General features: G+C 44.2%; 1 protein-coding gene and 1 long non-coding RNA gene across 2 annotated transcripts; one reads left to right on the plus strand and one right to left on the minus strand.

Annotated features, from left to right (window-relative positions):
- Positions 1-130: 130 nt before the first annotated feature.
- Positions 131-16,342, minus strand: LOC123652539. The gene is made up of 3 exons (XR_006741920.1): positions 16,332-16,342; positions 10,344-10,350; positions 131-262 (listed from the first exon to the last, which is right to left on the minus strand). It is a non-coding gene; the product is annotated as an uncharacterized LOC123652539 (long non-coding RNA).
- IL20 (interleukin 20) lies at positions 6,332-11,825 on the plus strand. The gene is made up of 6 exons (XM_036442173.2): positions 6,332-7,241; positions 7,403-7,590; positions 8,101-8,163; positions 8,279-8,431; positions 9,817-9,891; positions 11,140-11,825. Exons 2-6 carry the CDS (start codon positions 7,432-7,434, stop codon positions 11,215-11,217), a joined length of 528 nt encoding a protein of 175 aa, XP_036298066.1. The 5' UTR covers positions 6,332-7,241; positions 7,403-7,431; the 3' UTR covers positions 11,218-11,825.
- Positions 16,343-16,377: the final 35 nt, after the last annotated feature.

The raw sequence follows: 16,377 nt of genomic DNA on the forward strand, positions 1-16,377 counted from the left end.
CAGGGTGACTACTGCTGCCCCTGTATATCAGATCCCATCCCAAACGTAACTGCTCCCATCCATGAACAGTACCTTGTCTGGTGATGACGGCAGGACATCTGTCAGTACTGCATCTGTTACCTCTGTGCCATCATGAATGGGTTCCTCTGAATCATCTGGAAGCAGGCTGGCAGGGTTGATGGCCAGTGTTTTATGTAACTGGATGCAGGGCTGGTCCAGGAGAAGAGCGTGGCACTGGGTAATTCTGGTGTTTGACATCCATCTTTCTGAAGCACCCGAAGGAGGGTCTCAACGGCATGGGGTGTTGTCAGGGCTAGCTCCTGGCCCAGAGTCTGCTTATCTGCCTCCTTCACCAGCAATGCTGTGGTGGCCACTGACTAGAGGCACACTGGCCACTTTGCTGCCACAGGGTCTAGTCTCTTAGACAGATAGGCCACAGGTCTCTTCCAGGAACCTAGAGTCTGAGTGAGAATCCCTTTGGCAATGCCCCTTACCTCACTCACATAAAGGTGGAAGGGCTTCGTGACATCTGGCAAGGCTAGGGCAGCTGCTGAGACAAGAGCCTTCTTTAGCTCCTCAAAGGCCCGTTGTTCTACTTCAGTCCAGTTTAGCGGCTGCGTTCCTCCAGTACGTGTTCCTTCTTAGGTCTACAGTCCTTAGTATATGTGCTGCCGAAGCGAGCACTCTACAGTCCTTCTTGATGTCCAAAGAAAACAGGCAGTTTTTCTGGTGGCTCCCTGGACTGATGATATTTCCCTAGAGGTCCCATCGGCTCTGTCAAGATGAATAAACTGCCCCAGTGCTCACCAGGAAATTAACAGGTTTGCCTCTCACTTGTAAGGTTACCCATGGGGGCTTAATGGAAAGGAGCCCTGTCCTGTCAGTCCTCTTCCTCTAAGTTAGAAAAAAACAAAACCTTTGGAGTCTAAGTCTCCCTTCTTGCCTCTCCAGCTAACCTGCCAGGATGTCCTCCCTTCCTATTGGCTGCTGCCTTTCTCTTCCTTTCAACCCTTTCTTGTTCCCCTTCTCATCACATGCACAACCTTCATAAAAACTTTTATTCTTTTAAATTAGCCTTCATATCTTCTTTCTATGTTCTTTAAAAATGCATAGCCATGCCTCAAACCTCCTATTATTTTAAAATATTTATATTTAGAAAAGGCAGAGGGAGGAGGGAGCAGGTCTAGCACTCTGTTCCCAGGCCTCCAGCCGCTTGAAATTTAAAGTGACACATTTTCCCTACAGATAAGGATCTCAAATTCTGATAAGCCTGAAAAGGGGAACAGGAGAATTTCTAGCTGAGCTCTAAGCCCCCTAATAGAACACGGTGAAAAGTGTCCAAGCAGTCACTGGGGGCTTGGGGGTCTCATTGGGGTGCAGGGGGTCACAGGGGAATTTCTCCCCTCGCCTGCACGCAGTGCAGCCGCTGCCTCCAGCTGCTCTAAAGGGAATAGACACCAGGTGGGCGGAGGCAGGGAGCGCGAGGGTCCCAGGTGGCGAAGGAGGTGCTCCCACCTAGGAGAGGCATTTTCATCTGGCAGTCCTCTGGAAAAACCGCTTGCCTCCTGCCGAGGCAGGTGGCATGGGGGGAACCCGTGACCCCTATACTGCAATCAGACTCCCTGACCTTTCTGAAAAGCCCTTACTGATTTTAAAATTATAACTTAAGAGTTGACACACACACAAGGACCAAGTGGCCCACAAAATATTTTCCTTTTCTTTTAAAGATTTTACAATATACTGTAATCATTAATTACATTAAACTTAAATGGCCAATTGAAACAAACAGTTCTGAGACCATTCCTCCACCACTGATCAAGACTGGGTGGTGGCAGAAATAACATTTATTTAGTTGTTTGTTTGTTTTTGTTTTGTTTTGTTTTTTGAGCTTGCTGGGCAGACTTGGCAACTTTGCCAGCTCAAGCTTCCTTCTTGTAAATAGTTAACTTTAGAATTTGGTCTCTGGTTTTATTTTTTTTTTTTACCACAATTGTTACAACTTCATACCTTCAAATTAATAAACATATAAATCCTGTTAGGTGGGCCGATTCCCCTCTGACAGAAAGCAAAGCACCCCTGGGAAAAAGGTATCCCAGTGGCCACTCAGGGCGGTTTGCTAGCTGTCAAAGCCCTCAGCTTTAAACAAATTAAAAGTTTCTTTCTTTCTCTTTTTTCTTTTTCTTTTTTTTTTTTCACACTTACATGAACAAATAATTATATCCAAGCAGACAAACAAAATATTAAACAAACGTCTGTACTTATACCCTTTCAGTAAACAAGTACTATTACAATGTTTCAGCAAAAAACAAACAAACAGAAATGGCACTCATATTGGACAAAGGAAACAAGACTAATACTCTAGGAACTGTGAGGAGAAAGTTATCCTATAGACTGGCGTTGACCTGGGAAAAAGAGTGGTTAAATCAAAAGCAATAACATCAGAGCCGTAATCGTCCGTCTGTTTTCGGAAATCCTGAAAATTCTTAAGAAAACATTGCAACGGGGTGGAGGGTCCAGACGGACCCTGCCACATCCTCACCATACAAAAATAAGACACAAACAGCAGACTAACAAAGACAATACAACACACAGAGACCAGACACACCTGTCCAATCCCACTCCTGATACCGCAGACCTGTGAATCCCGAGCGCCGTTCTGGCGGGATTCTGGATCTGAGGGTTACGCTGCGTCCAGCCCTCCTAGGGTCTCCCAGATTGGAACGTTCCCCAGACCAGACCAGACCTTACCTCAGTCTCTGAGGTCCAGATGGCTTCAACTACCGGATCGCCGTTTTGTGCGAAGGTCACTCTGTCTCCCTGGAACCCGGGATGGGTGTCCATCCACTGACAACGAGGTCAGAGTGGATCTCTCTGGGGGCCTCCAGATGTTATGGGCGACCCGCGAATGACGACCACCAGTCAGCCACATTGGAATTCAGGAAGCCTTTATTATGAACTCGAGTCCGGGCTCCCATCTCAACTGACACAGCAGCGAGCAACGAGAGCCCCGACCCAGTCTAAGCACGCTACTTTCATCCCTGTCATAGGGATGCCTGGCAGATTCTGATTGGCTAGAAGTTTTAACAAAGAAACGTCAGTTATAAGTTATAGAAAAATTCCACTAGTACAGTAACGTTTAAAGTTTGTACAACACCTGGGGTGGGGGGTTATTTTCAGCTTAAGCAGTTTCTGTTTCACCTGGTTTGGTCGGTCTGTTCTGCCTTGCGGCTACTGGTAACAGGACGTGCCTGCCTGGGGGTTGAGCCTTGCAACAGAACTATTTTATGACTGAAAGTTATGCTACGTTCTTTGTTGTGGGTCTGGTTGCTCGTTCCTTCCCTGGCCTGGCCTGGAGTCCTTCCTCGATAGGGTCTTGCTAGCCATCTGGAGCCCTGCCTCCACCGGGCCTTGCCAGCCACAACATTATCTTTATCATTTCCTGGCTCTGCTTATATGCTGACCCCCAGTTCTGAAACGCTACTTCCTAAAGTTAGCTTCATGTGCTCACGAAATGCAGCCTTATGTCTCCGCCTCAGCCATACCACCCCCCACATCTCAGTTGAGCCCTTTTCTTCTGCCACTCACAGGCAGACATTTGTTTACAGCTGCCTGGGGAAGGCCAAGCGATTCGTGTGTCAGGAGCGTGCTGGCACGAGGGAAGTAAGGTTCAGACAGAGCCAAGGGACAATCCTCCACTGGGAAGAGTCTGTGATGGAGGGAGGATGGCCTGCAGGCGAGCCTGTTGGAGGGGTGTCTGAGCAGCAGGGAGAATCAGGAAGGCTACCGGGGGCCTGGCTGGCTGCACAGACACTGCAAGCATCCCTCGCAAGGCCAGGGCCCCGTGGGGGTGCAGACCTAGAGGAAAGCTCTGTTGGCCTGGCCGGTGCCTTTTGCTTTGTCTCACTTGCTAGTTCCCACAACAGTGTTTCTGGGAAATAAGATTAGAAAAGTTGAGAATCATTAAATAGTAACAACCTTTTTTTTTTTTTAAACTGGAGATTGTGTTGTATGTTCTAGGTACCTTTAAATAAGATGTTTTTATTGATTTCAGAGAGGAAGAGAGAGGGAGAGAAAAATAAAACATCAATGATGAGAGTGGATCGTTGATTGGCTGCCTCCTGCACGCCGCCTGCTGGGGATCGAGCCCACGCACAACCTGGCATGTGCTCTGACCCAAATCAAACTGTGACCTCCTGGTTCATGGTTGATGCTTACACTGAGCCACACTGGCAGGGCAGCACCATTTCTGGTAATCAGTTGCAGTGCTGAATGAACTGGTTCTTAGACATGGTGTGATTAAAATTAATTTTCCAAGAAGGCAGTGAATTCCATTATATTGGAAAGTTTGAAAACCTTCTGATTTCAGGATTTGAGGATGGGTTGCAACAACTCATTGTTTGCTTCATGGATTCCATCACTACGCCCATCCTGCTTACTGCCTATGACAGTGGTCGGCAAACTCATTAGTCCACAGAGCCAAATATCAACAGGACAACGATTGAGATTTCTTTTGAGAGCCACATGTTTTAAACTTAAACTTTTTCTAATGCCACTTCTTCAAAATAGACTTGCCCAGGCCGTGGTATTTTGTGGAAGAGCCACACTCAAGGGGTCAAAGAGCCGCATGTGGCTCTCGAGCCGCATTTTGCCGAGTCTTGATCACGCCTATGAGATGGGTGTTTGAGCAGCTGGGTATCCTATATAATAAAGAGCTAATATGCTAATTAGACCCAAACAGCAGAACAACCATCCAGACAACCTTCTGGAGAAGCCGGGGCTATGAGGGCCAAGCCCCCTGCAAGAATTTTGTGCACTGGGCATCTAGTTTCTTATGAGAGGATAGAATCATCCCAGTGATTCCGGATTCCTGGAAGGGATGATGGAAAGTGCTAGAGTGAGAGAGGTTCTTCCAGTTACTGCAGATTCAGTGTGAATTTCAGAGGTTCACAGACAGATGAGATGCGTGGTGTCATCTCCCAACTGAACAGACTGTTGGGACTCTTCCTTATAAAAAGGCCCTGACATAGAACAAGGAATCCTGTTTCCTGGCACCCCCATTCCCACTGCTCTTCTAGGCCCTCTTGTCCCTGAGGACACACAGTTTAACGCACAGAGTAATGAATTAAAAGTTAAGAGACTTAGCTTAAAGTTTCCATTCTGCCACTAACTCACCTTAATCTTCATGTTGCCTCCTAGGCCTTGTAATCCTTACATCAGCTGTATTTTTAGTACATTCTGTTACTTACTGGCTGGATGAACTTGGGCAACTCATTCAACCATTAAGTTTAAATTTCTTTGTCAGAAAGTTGGATTATAAGACCTGTCTCATGGGGGGGGGGGGGGGGAAATACCTGTTCCATAGAAGTTACAATATATTCAACATACATTTATCCAAAACTTATCATAAACTAGGATCCATTCCAGCTGTTTGTAATAGAGGGGTGGTAAGACATACACAATTATAGCCCTCAAGGAGCTGATGTTCTTAGTGAGATTTTATGATAATATTACATTAAATATGCCCTAGTGTATAAACATTATATGTTATATACTTATATATACACTCTATATTATACATACATACATACATACATTTATTAGGTCTAGTAATAATTAATGTCGTTTTCTAATACTTTTTTAAATCTAATTTATTTAAACAATACAACAAAATTTAATCAACAATATAGTTGCCGTTGTTTTCTACTACTTGTGCCCAACACTCAGGAAGCATTTTAATCCCTCTGTTGTAAAATTCTTGTGATTTTGATGCAAAAAATTCGGTCAATGCATTTTTGAGGCATTCTTCATTATTAAATTTTTTTCCAAGAAGAGAGTTTTGCAAAGAACGAAACAAATGGTAATCGGAAGGGGCAATATCAGGAGAATATGCAGGTTGAGGGAGAACTTCCCATTCCAACTGGCGCAGTTTTTCAGCAGTGATTCTTGCAGTATGCGGTCGTGCGTTATCGTGGTGAAGAATTACGCCCTTCCGATTAATCAGCGCGGGTTCTTTTTCTCTTAAAGCTTGGGCTAACCTTTCCAATTGGGCACTATACACTGCACTTGTAATGGTTTGGTTAGATGGTAAAAGTTCATAATGAACAATTCCTTTAAAATTCCACCAAACACACAACATCACTTTTTTCGCATGCAAGTCAGGTTTTGGCGTGGGCTGCGGAGCCTCATTTTTGTCCAACCATTGAGGCCGCCTTTTCAAATTAACATACAGCACCCATTCTTCATCTCCGATTACAATTTGCTCTAAAAACGGAGCCAGGAGAAGGAAGGCCTACTCTTGCACAAATTTCATGCATTGGGCCTATACTTATTTATATAATATGAAATATAACGATTAAAAGATTACTTATTTAAATCTCAAAATATTATTATTGATATTTCTGAGACCTTTGGTGGTCCCTAAAATTTTGTGCCTGAAGTAAGTGCTTCTTCCCTCTAATCCCAGCCCATTATTATTTCATCGTAAAACTCAGCAAACATTACAAAGTGCCGCATTACAGAGCAAGGCTCTCCCCAAGAAAAAATGCATTTTCTTTTGCCTTTTTCCTCTGTGTTTGAGATCATACTTGATCTTCACCAGGAGTTCAAGAGCCAGCAAAGAGTGTGCTCTTGGATTCATGCCAGTTGTGCCTGACTGAAGTCTTCCTGCAGAGAACGCTGGGGAGTCAACAGCTCAGGAGGGTGGAGAAGTGTTAGGTGGACTTGGGATGATTGCCTATCAGATCTTGCCTTTTCCTGGCAATAGAATTATTATGAAGTCATTGACTTTCTCTTTGCCTTGGGGCGGAAATAAGTCTGCTATCCTCAAATAATCAATCTGATCTCAGTCAAATGCCAAACAGAACTAAGATTCTCAGCCCTGAGGTGGCCATAAAATCAAGACAATTTTTCTCAAAGTGTGTTTGGTGTCTCAGCAACAGCTTCTGTGAGTTCTGTTTTCCCCCAGTTTCCCTGCGGGTTCAGGGTGAACTATAACTGGCATGCTGGAAGGGAAGATGATATACATCAACTCACCCAAACAAGTTTTGACATTTCACCTGAGATGTCATCCTCTATCTACTCACTACACGTGCCTGCTGCTCCAGGCCTTACTGCTGGGCAATGATGATGGGGCTGGGATGGAGACAGAATAAAAGATCTGGGACCTGTAGCAGGAACTCACACTCAGACCTTGAACAAGCATCTGGAAGCTACTCTTTGAGGCGGCTCAGCAGTTTTCCTTAGTAAGTTAGATGAATGCATCCGACTGTCAGAAATCAGATAAAGCTATGAGGTTTCGCCCCCAAGAGACATCTGGGGGAGGCACGTTTCTGGTGACTAGACTGGCTTCTTAAAGCATGAGATGGGAAATCAGTAAGTCATGCTCTTTCCTTTGAATTCCTAGCTCCTGTGGTTTCCAGATTCTGGCACAAGATGAAAAGTTCTTGTCTCCCCCTCTGCCTTTCCTTGGCTGTGTTTTCTCTCTTCTGGACACCTTCTGCTGGGCTGAAGACACTCAATTTGGGAAGCTGTATGATCACCACAAACCTTGAAGAAATGCAAAATGAATTTTCTCAGATAAGGGAGAGAGTGGTATGTGAGGGAGGCACCCTCCCAATTTGTGGCTGCGTCTCCCCTTCTCTTCTTGTCTTTCTCTGTCCCCTCATAGTGTGACCATAAAAAGGGACAGCTTGGGGACTTCTTACCAAGAGGATACATTCCCAGGAGACATCTGTAGCTCATAATTTAAAAGTGTTTTGGCTGAAACCGGTTTGGCTCAGTGGATAGAGCGTCGGCCTGTGGACTGAAAGTTCCGGGGTTCGATTCCAGTCAAGGGCATGTACCTTGGTTGTGGGCACATCCCCAGTAGGGGATGTGCAAGAGGCAGCTGATTGATGATTCTCATCGATGTTTCTAACTCTATCCCTCTCTCTTCCTCTCTGTAAAAAATCAATAAAATATTTAAAAGAAATTTAAAAGTGTTTTTGGAAAGGGGCACTGTCCCAGGGTCATGGCAAGGAGGGGGGTAAGAGGTCTCTGTGTCTAAGACCCTGACAGCCATTACTAACCTGCCATTTTCTCTTCTTGTCTTTTTCTGTTTAGCAAGCCAAGGATGAAATCATGGACCTCAAAATCTTGAAAGCTGAGTTTTTCCAAGACACAAGGGTATGTGCTTGGCCCATAGGAGTTCTGGGAGGAAATGTAAACCAGGGACATCTCGATCATTCGAGTCTTGTCCCTGGAGACCTTGTCCTCACTAACATACTCGTCTTCTTTGTAGCCTGAAGATCAGTGCTGCTTCCTTAGCCATATTCTGGAACTCTACCTGGTCATGGTATTCAGAAACTATCCGACTCCTGACATTGATATCCTCCGGAAGATCAGCAGCCTCGCCAACTCTTTCCTTGCTATCAAGAAGAACCTCTCGCTCTGTGTGAGTAAGGGTCTCGGGTAAAGGATTAATCTTGGCACATAGCTTCAATGACTTATTGTAGTAACCAGGCTCCTTTTTGACTCCCATTTAAAAGATGGAAACACTGAGTCCCTAAGTTCTAATAGTCTGTGTGGAGCCATGTGACTAGGTAATGAGAACTCAGTTTTATGGACTTTTGGGTATATGCTCCATCTAAAAAGTCTAAAGAACTATAAAATGTTAGTTATTTGATGTTAATGACAATTATCTTTTATACATGAAATTAAGGTGAGGTATCTGGTGGTGTGTATACTAGTGCAAATGGGGTCCAGGCAGCTAGTCATTAGGCCATTGGCCTCAATATCAAAATAGGGCCTCAGTAGGACCTAGGAATCCAATTCTTTCTTTGCATGGGGACTCTCTTGGAGGGGGGCAGACTAGAGCTGAGTAGGGGCTACAGGCAGATGACACTGTGATCATAAATTCCTTCAGTGTTACTTGTTTCTAAAAAGAAGCAGTGAGCTCTGTATTTGAGCCTAAAAAGTTGGTTTTCTGTTCTACTGATGACTAGGTAAATGATCTTAAATGATGAGGCCTGATAAGACTTGTCTACGAGAAAGGAGTGCCTATAGAAAGAGTAGAATTCCCACCTACTTGATGATAACTTGTTAACCGAGCAGGACCTATAAATACGTCAAACGTAAACAATATCGGGACCGGGTAGGACGTATGAATACGTCCTTGAAATATATGTTGCGCCCCGAGAGGGACGGTATATATTTTTTGTAATCTTTTTTTAAAAATATTTTATTGATTTTTTACAGAGAGGAAGGAAAGGGGAGGGATAGAGAGTTAGAAATATCGATCAGATGAGAGAGAAACATCGTTCAGCTGCCTCTTGCACACCCCCCACTGGGGATGTGCTGGCAACCAAAGTACATGCCCTTGACCGGAATCGAACCTGGGACCTTTAGGTCTGAAGGCCGATGCTCTATCCACTGAGCCAAACCGGTTTCGGCTATTTTTTGTAATCTTTATCATTGTTTGTAAAATTTATAATTTTTTAATTCGACGTGTCCATTTTTTTTGTCGGTATTCTTTTCTATTTTTTTTGTAGTATTTTCCTTTGTGCTTTATATATATAAATAAACTATATATATATATATATATATATATACATATATACATATATATACAATATATATTTCATTTGTTTTCATTAAGTACAAATAAATAAAAATAATATGAAATTACATCCTCCAGGTGTGATGTACTGACATGTCCTAGTGAAAGAGTACGCGCCCCTTACAGGTTGTGTCATTAAAAAAGGAACTCCCCAGTTAACAGGTTAGTGGCAGATAATCAGAATATTTATAAAAGCTATCATTCTTTGGCCTTCTTTTCAGCATGACCAAATGACATGCCCTTGTGGAGAGGAAGCACTGGAGAAATTCAACCAGATTCAGAATCACTTCAAACAGGTATATGCAATTTTGGCCTTGGTTGGGATGAGTGTGTTTTTAGAACTGAGATCATAAATGAGTGGGATGGGTATTCATACTGGGAGAAATCCTGTAGCCCTCAGGTTAATAGCTCTCTAAGGTCATGTGGCCTGTCCCTCTGCTGTACCCCAGGGACACCCAAGTGGGCTTTAGAAGGGTGCTTTCTCTGAAAAATGCCTTAAGAATGAAAAGGGAATGGCCTTTTAAAAACACATCTTCCAGGTGCACGAACAAGAGGCTATAACCATGCATGCACTCATACATGCCTTCAAAAACAGTCATGCACAATTTCACCAGTGCCCGCCCCATGCTGTTTCTCACCTCATGCCTTTGCACATCTGCCAGGAAGGCCTGGATTCCATGCCTCACTGACTAATTCTATGCATCCTTTAGACTCAGCCTACACATCACCTCCAAGGAGGTTCTGCTACCTCTCTGCTACCTGAGTTAAGTGCAGCTACTGTTGTCCTGTGTTGACTCCATCATTTATTCACTGCACTACATTAAAAAAATATATTTTTTATTGATTCCAGAGAGGAAGGGAGTGATAGAAACATCAATGATGAGAGAGAATCATTGATCTGCTGCCTCCAGAAACAAATAGCCAAATGTGCCCAGACCGGGAATCGAACAGTGACCTCCTGGTTCATAGGTCAATGCTCAGCCACTGAGCCATGCCAGCTGGGCACCACACTACATTTTAACTGCCTGTTTCTGCTTGTCTCTCTCACTTGACTGTAAAGGCCCTGTGGGTAGGGGATGTACAATGCATCTCTGGATCCTGAGCCGGCCCAGTGCTTAGCACAATACATATTTGTTCAATTGAAATAAGCAGAGTAAGCAACCCCTGTGTGCATCTGCGCGCACGTGCGCGCGCGCGCGCACACACACACACACACACACACACACACACACACACACACACGTCCCTTTAAAAAGCACAGCCTCATTACTTTGATCTCTGTGATGCAAGAGGCTTGGGCTATAGTCCTAATTCTGCTACCTCTCTGGGCCTTAGTTTCCTTATTTAAGACCAGGATGATGGACTCCATGTTCCTTCCTCTGGTGAGATCTTGAAGTTCCATAACCTCTTTCAAGCTCTTCCGGCTTGAAAATAATGCTCTGCTTGTGATCCCCAACACAACTGCCAATAAAAAAAGAGGATTAATTTTGGGGCGAATGCTGACTCGTTTTTATTCGCTCATTACCTAACTGTGTGTCTTTCAGCTTGAACTTCAGAAAGCGGTGGTGAAAGCTGTGGAAGAGATAGACATTATCCTGCAATGGATGGAGAAGGCGAGATAGGAGCAAAGTGATGATACCGCTGACGGTACTTCTGGCCGAGTCCACTCCTGAGAATTGTGAAGACATGATCCCAAACCACCATCTCTTTGCTTCATCATTTAGTGCTGATCACTGTGTATATTTATTTAATATTTATTTCCTTATTGTGATTGTTTTCATTTATTAATCTACACCATGGGTTTATAAGATTTTGTTACTGTTGGATATATTTATTGGTTAATTAATTAATTAATTAATTTCTGCTATTTAATCTATTTACTTTTGTACTTGTCTTTAATAATTCATAGATAATATTCATGGCTAGGGCACATTATATGTTTTCAAACAGTGAACAAATTGTGACTTCTGGACAAATGGCTGGGGTGGGTAGTCACTTTTATTAAATGAAGGGCATATTTACTGACTGCCACAATGGTTTTGTAAATGGAGACAATGGTTACTAAATGGAAGGTGGGAAAGAAGTTCCAATGGAAAATTATAGATCTGCCTCACAATTAATGACCACCCCCCCCCCCCCAACTCCCCATCCCCATACTTGTGTATCTTCCAGCTGTGTAATCCTATATGGTAAAATTGTATTCCACGAATAAAGTTTCCTTTGCATAATATTTGATTGGCGTTGATAAATGCTTCATGAACAGAAACAGCAATGAGGATGAGCTTGAACTCATATTGCCTAAGGACCACTTTCGCCTTTGGGGAAGAAGAATGAAAGTGGGGGACCCAAGACTTCTCTCTCCTATGGAATACCTTACCAGCTCTTACTCTTAGTTCACTCACATCTCTGATCTCATGACTCTACCCTCCACATAAAGTGGCTGTGACTGGGGGAGGGGCTTTAGCCATCCTTACTTTCACCTTATTGGCTTGAGCAATGTCCTCTCTGTGCCTTAGTTTTCTTCCTCATTTCAGGTTCCCACACGCTTGAATCAGAGATCTTGATTATTCCACAAATTACAATGGGCGCAAGTTTCTATTATAGGTTAAGGACACACACATGCAGAGGACAGAGACTGAGCCTTGCTCAGGAAAGTGCATGAGCCCTCTTTTGAGGCCGTTCCTTTTTGGGTTCTGTCCACCCCAGATTATTCCCAGATCAAGTATTTGTCTTCATTGACCAACTAGTAAGCCAGTGTTCTCTTTCCAGGCCTCTTTCAGGTTGACCTTCCCTGAGCTGTAAGAAGCCGGAAGCCTGGCCTGGGCTGTTTGCATCCTTTCTCCCCACCTTATTCTGAAAGGAACTGGAAGCTTAGCAGTTTAGTTTTACCAATTTCAGAAAAAGCAGACTAATGCTGATGCCCTGGCTCCTAGAGAGAGCTTGGCTAGCTATGTCTAGTTTCTGCTCCAAGCCCTCAGCCTGAGACCTGGTTTGTTTAAATTACTTCACTATTTTTTTTCTTCTCATTATACAATTAGCAACTACCCAATACAGAAAATTTGAAAAATACAGAGAAATATAAAGAAAAAAAAAGAATCATTCATGAGTCTACTGTACATAGGTAGTACTCAACCATTTTAGCGTATTCTCTTTTTAAAAAAAAATGTCTTTATTGACTTCAGAGATAGGAAGGAAGAGGAAGAAAGAGCTAGAACCATCAATGATGAGAAAGAATCATCGATCGGCTGCCTCCTTCACACTCCTACTGTGGATTAGGCCAGCAACCTGAACATATACCCTTACTGGGAACTGAACCGTGACCTCGTGGTTCATAGGTCAATGCTCAGCCACTAAGCCACTGCATCTGGGCAAGAGAAAGTCTTTTATGCTCCTCTGAAAACAAGGCATCTTCTGCTTTCATGCTCCCCATTTACAATCACCCATTTTCTATGAGATTTTACCTATCACCCTTCTTCTGTCAGATTTCCTAGTCACATGTCTCTTGGTTTTCTCTGACTAGTCTGACAAAAACTTAGTTACAACTCTCAAGAAAGAGTGAAGTCAAGTTCACTGAAGTCAGTGTTAACATTAGACACACCACCTCTAAGAGACATTGGATGGCAAGGAGGAGACTGGTTTTACCTGCCAATGGTGTGAGTCTTCCAGATGGGTGTGTCTGAGGTTGGCTCCCAGAGGTGAGGACAAAGCTCCTTTATTTGTCTTCCTGGGCCTTGCCAACAGGAGGCAGCAGAACAAACGGTGAGAGAATGACTCCGCTATTTCACTGGAAGGTTGGGAGGAGAAAAGGTGACAGTCTCTGTTCAGCCCAATTGTCAGGAGCACAGTGAGTCAGGCCTTAACTGGAAGAGGCGGGACAGGCAGGAAGCTGTGGATTACAACGGGGATCGCTAACTCCTCTCAGAGGGCGTTGCTTTACTGTATGTTAGAAACTAGGGGAGGAACATTCAGATCGCTTTACAGTAACTCGGGTTCAGAGCTAACTAGAAGCGGGACATCCTGTGTGATTGGTTGGGGTGCACATTTGGCTGTCTCCTGTTCATGCTAAGCTGGAAGCGGGGACAAAAATCAGGGAGGCTGTGAGTGGGTAATCAAGTTCTGGCCATTTGGGGCCTGGTTGCTACAGAAGTTGTGATTTGGCTTCCCAGGCTGGTTGCTGCAGACTGTGGATCAGAGTTCTCTTTTTATATATGGACTGGCTGTGGTCTGTTTGCACATTCAGAGAGGGAAAGACAAAGCTTACAAAGTGAGTGACGGCAGAGTTGGCACAGAAACTCAGGCTCCCATACCTCCAGGACATTAAACCTCAGGTCAGTGCAAGGAGAAACACAAGTCATCCTGATTGGAAATGAGGAAGTAAAACTACCTTTATTCACAGATGACATGCTCACCTGATGGAATTTACAAAAAGCAACTAGAACTACCAAGGCAGCTACATTTGGTAGTAGTAGAATATAAGCTTGAGATACACAGACCAATTGTAATTTCATTTACCACAAATTGGACATTAAAAAAAAAGACTATTTATAATAGCATCAAAAATTTTACATACTTGGGCATAAATTAGAGACAAAAGATGTGAAAGTGGAAACTGTAAACCACATGTGTCAAACACAAGGCCCGCGGGCCAAATCCGTCCCGCCAGGCCTTGCAATGTGGCCCGAACCGCACTGTCATCACTGCACTCCGCTGCGTTTCCATCACAATGACAGTTTATGACTGTTCAGTAAACCATTCGGCCCGCGATTTAGGCTGGATTTTAGATTTTGGCCCCTTCTCTGATTGAGTTCGACACCCCTACTGTAAACTGTTGTTGGGAGCAATGAAAGATGATGGAATAATGAAGAGCTTTACTGCCATATTCATGGATTGGAAGTCTCAGTATTACCAAGATGTCAGTTCTCTCTAAATTGATCTATAAATTCCATGCAATCACAACCAAAACTTCAGCAACTTTATTAAGGTAGAAATGGACAAATTCACTTTAAAACTCATATGAAAATACAACAGATCTAAAGTAGCCAAAATAACTTTGACAAAGAACCAAATTGGAAGATTAATATTTTATTTTGAGATTTATGTAAGACCATGGCAATCAAGAAAGTGAGGTATTGGTGTAAAATAGATCAATCAGTGGAACATAACTAAGTCCAGAAAAAGAACCACACATGCATGGGCAGGAGTCAGAGAGACACATCAATTAGTTGCCTCCCACAAGATTGAGTCTGCAACCCAAGTACAAGCGCTTGACGGAAATCAAATCTGGGATCTTTCAGTCCACAGTCTGTCCACTGAGGCAAACAGTTAGGGCTCCTCCTCCTCCTTGAGGCATCTGATCTCAGCGGGATCCATCCAGTGTTCCTGGGCGGAAGGGGGTGAAGGTGGCTGCTATTGGGCTCCAGGGTGCTGGAACAGTGGCTGCTGAGGAGCCATCCTTGGCTCCCAAGCAGGTAGAGGCTGCCAGCTCTCCCATGGATGCTGCCCATAAGAAGGAAAATGCTGGTCTTCATATATGAGTGCCCTGGGGTCCCCCAGATGAGTGTCTATGCCACCAGCTTCTGCCCGGAAGGGCTGTTGGGGAACAGGAAATGCACCCATAGCTGAAGAGTGATGGAAATTGCTGGAAGGTTCTCCCAATGCGTTGGCTGGAATCTCTAGGTTGGGAGAGGCCGCATTGGTGCCCAGCACACCACTGTGCCCCCAGTGGCCTGCTGGCTCAGATGCACGCTCCACCCCCCAGGAGAAGTGGTCCGCATTGCTCTGTAGATCTCTGCCAGAGCCATATGGGGGGGAAGGCCCTGGAGGCCATGGTGGTGTTTGGGAGCAGGGAATGCACCCTGGTGGGATCCAGGAGCCGCAGCATCTGGACGGGGCCTCTTCTGGGAGTTCTTTGATCATCTGCCTCTCCGGTTCTGAAACCATACCTGGATTCTGGACTGAGGAATCTTGGTTTTCTTGGCTAGTTTTTTTTGGGCCGTGAAATCAGGGTATTCATCCTTCTCAAAGGCCTTGATGAGAACCTGCAGTTGGCTTTCGCTGAACTTGGTCCTCTTGCGCCACCTGCTTCCTCCCGGCCTGTTGGAGGCCATGTCCGTTGGCACCCACACACCAGCAAGGAGGCAGGAGGGAGCTGCTTTCCAGCGGGAGTCTGCATCCCTTTAAATACTGTTGGAACTAATGGGGAGAGTGCAAAGAAGATTGTGTAAAAGCAGGAGGAAGTAAGGCGGGAAAGTCTTTAGAATGGCTTATAAAATAGCTAAAATTAGTGCTCACTTGAGGGTTAATCTGATGAGGGGTCTAAAAAAAAGAGGCATTTCAAAGGGTTAATCTGATGAGGGGTCTAAAAGGCATTTCAAAGGTGTGTTAATCCATGGGCACAGACAATAGGATGCTAAAGGCCTGGGGTGGGGGGTGGGGCAGGCTAGAAGGGTTCACTGAGGGAAAAAGGGGACTGTAATACTTTCAACAATAAAGATTTAATAAAATAAAACAACAACAACAACAACAAAAACAAAACCTGAGCAAAAACATTTGCGACTTTGAATTAGCCAAATTTTTCCGAGATATGACACCAAAAGCAGAGGCTGTAGGAGAAATAAATGGATTATTTGAACTTCATTCAAGTGGAACTCTTCTCTTCAAAAGACGGGTCATCGTCTGGATGTAAGTATTTGTAAATCCTGTATAGGATAAGGAACTAGAGTCCAGAAAATATAACGAATACTCAAAACTCAATTATGTTCCACCTCCTAACATAGTGATTT

This window comes from Pipistrellus kuhlii, unplaced genomic scaffold (genome assembly GCF_014108245.1).
Source record: "Pipistrellus kuhlii isolate mPipKuh1 unplaced genomic scaffold, mPipKuh1.p scaffold_m20_p_18, whole genome shotgun sequence".
NCBI classification, from domain to species: Eukaryota; Metazoa; Chordata; class Mammalia; order Chiroptera; family Vespertilionidae; genus Pipistrellus; species Pipistrellus kuhlii.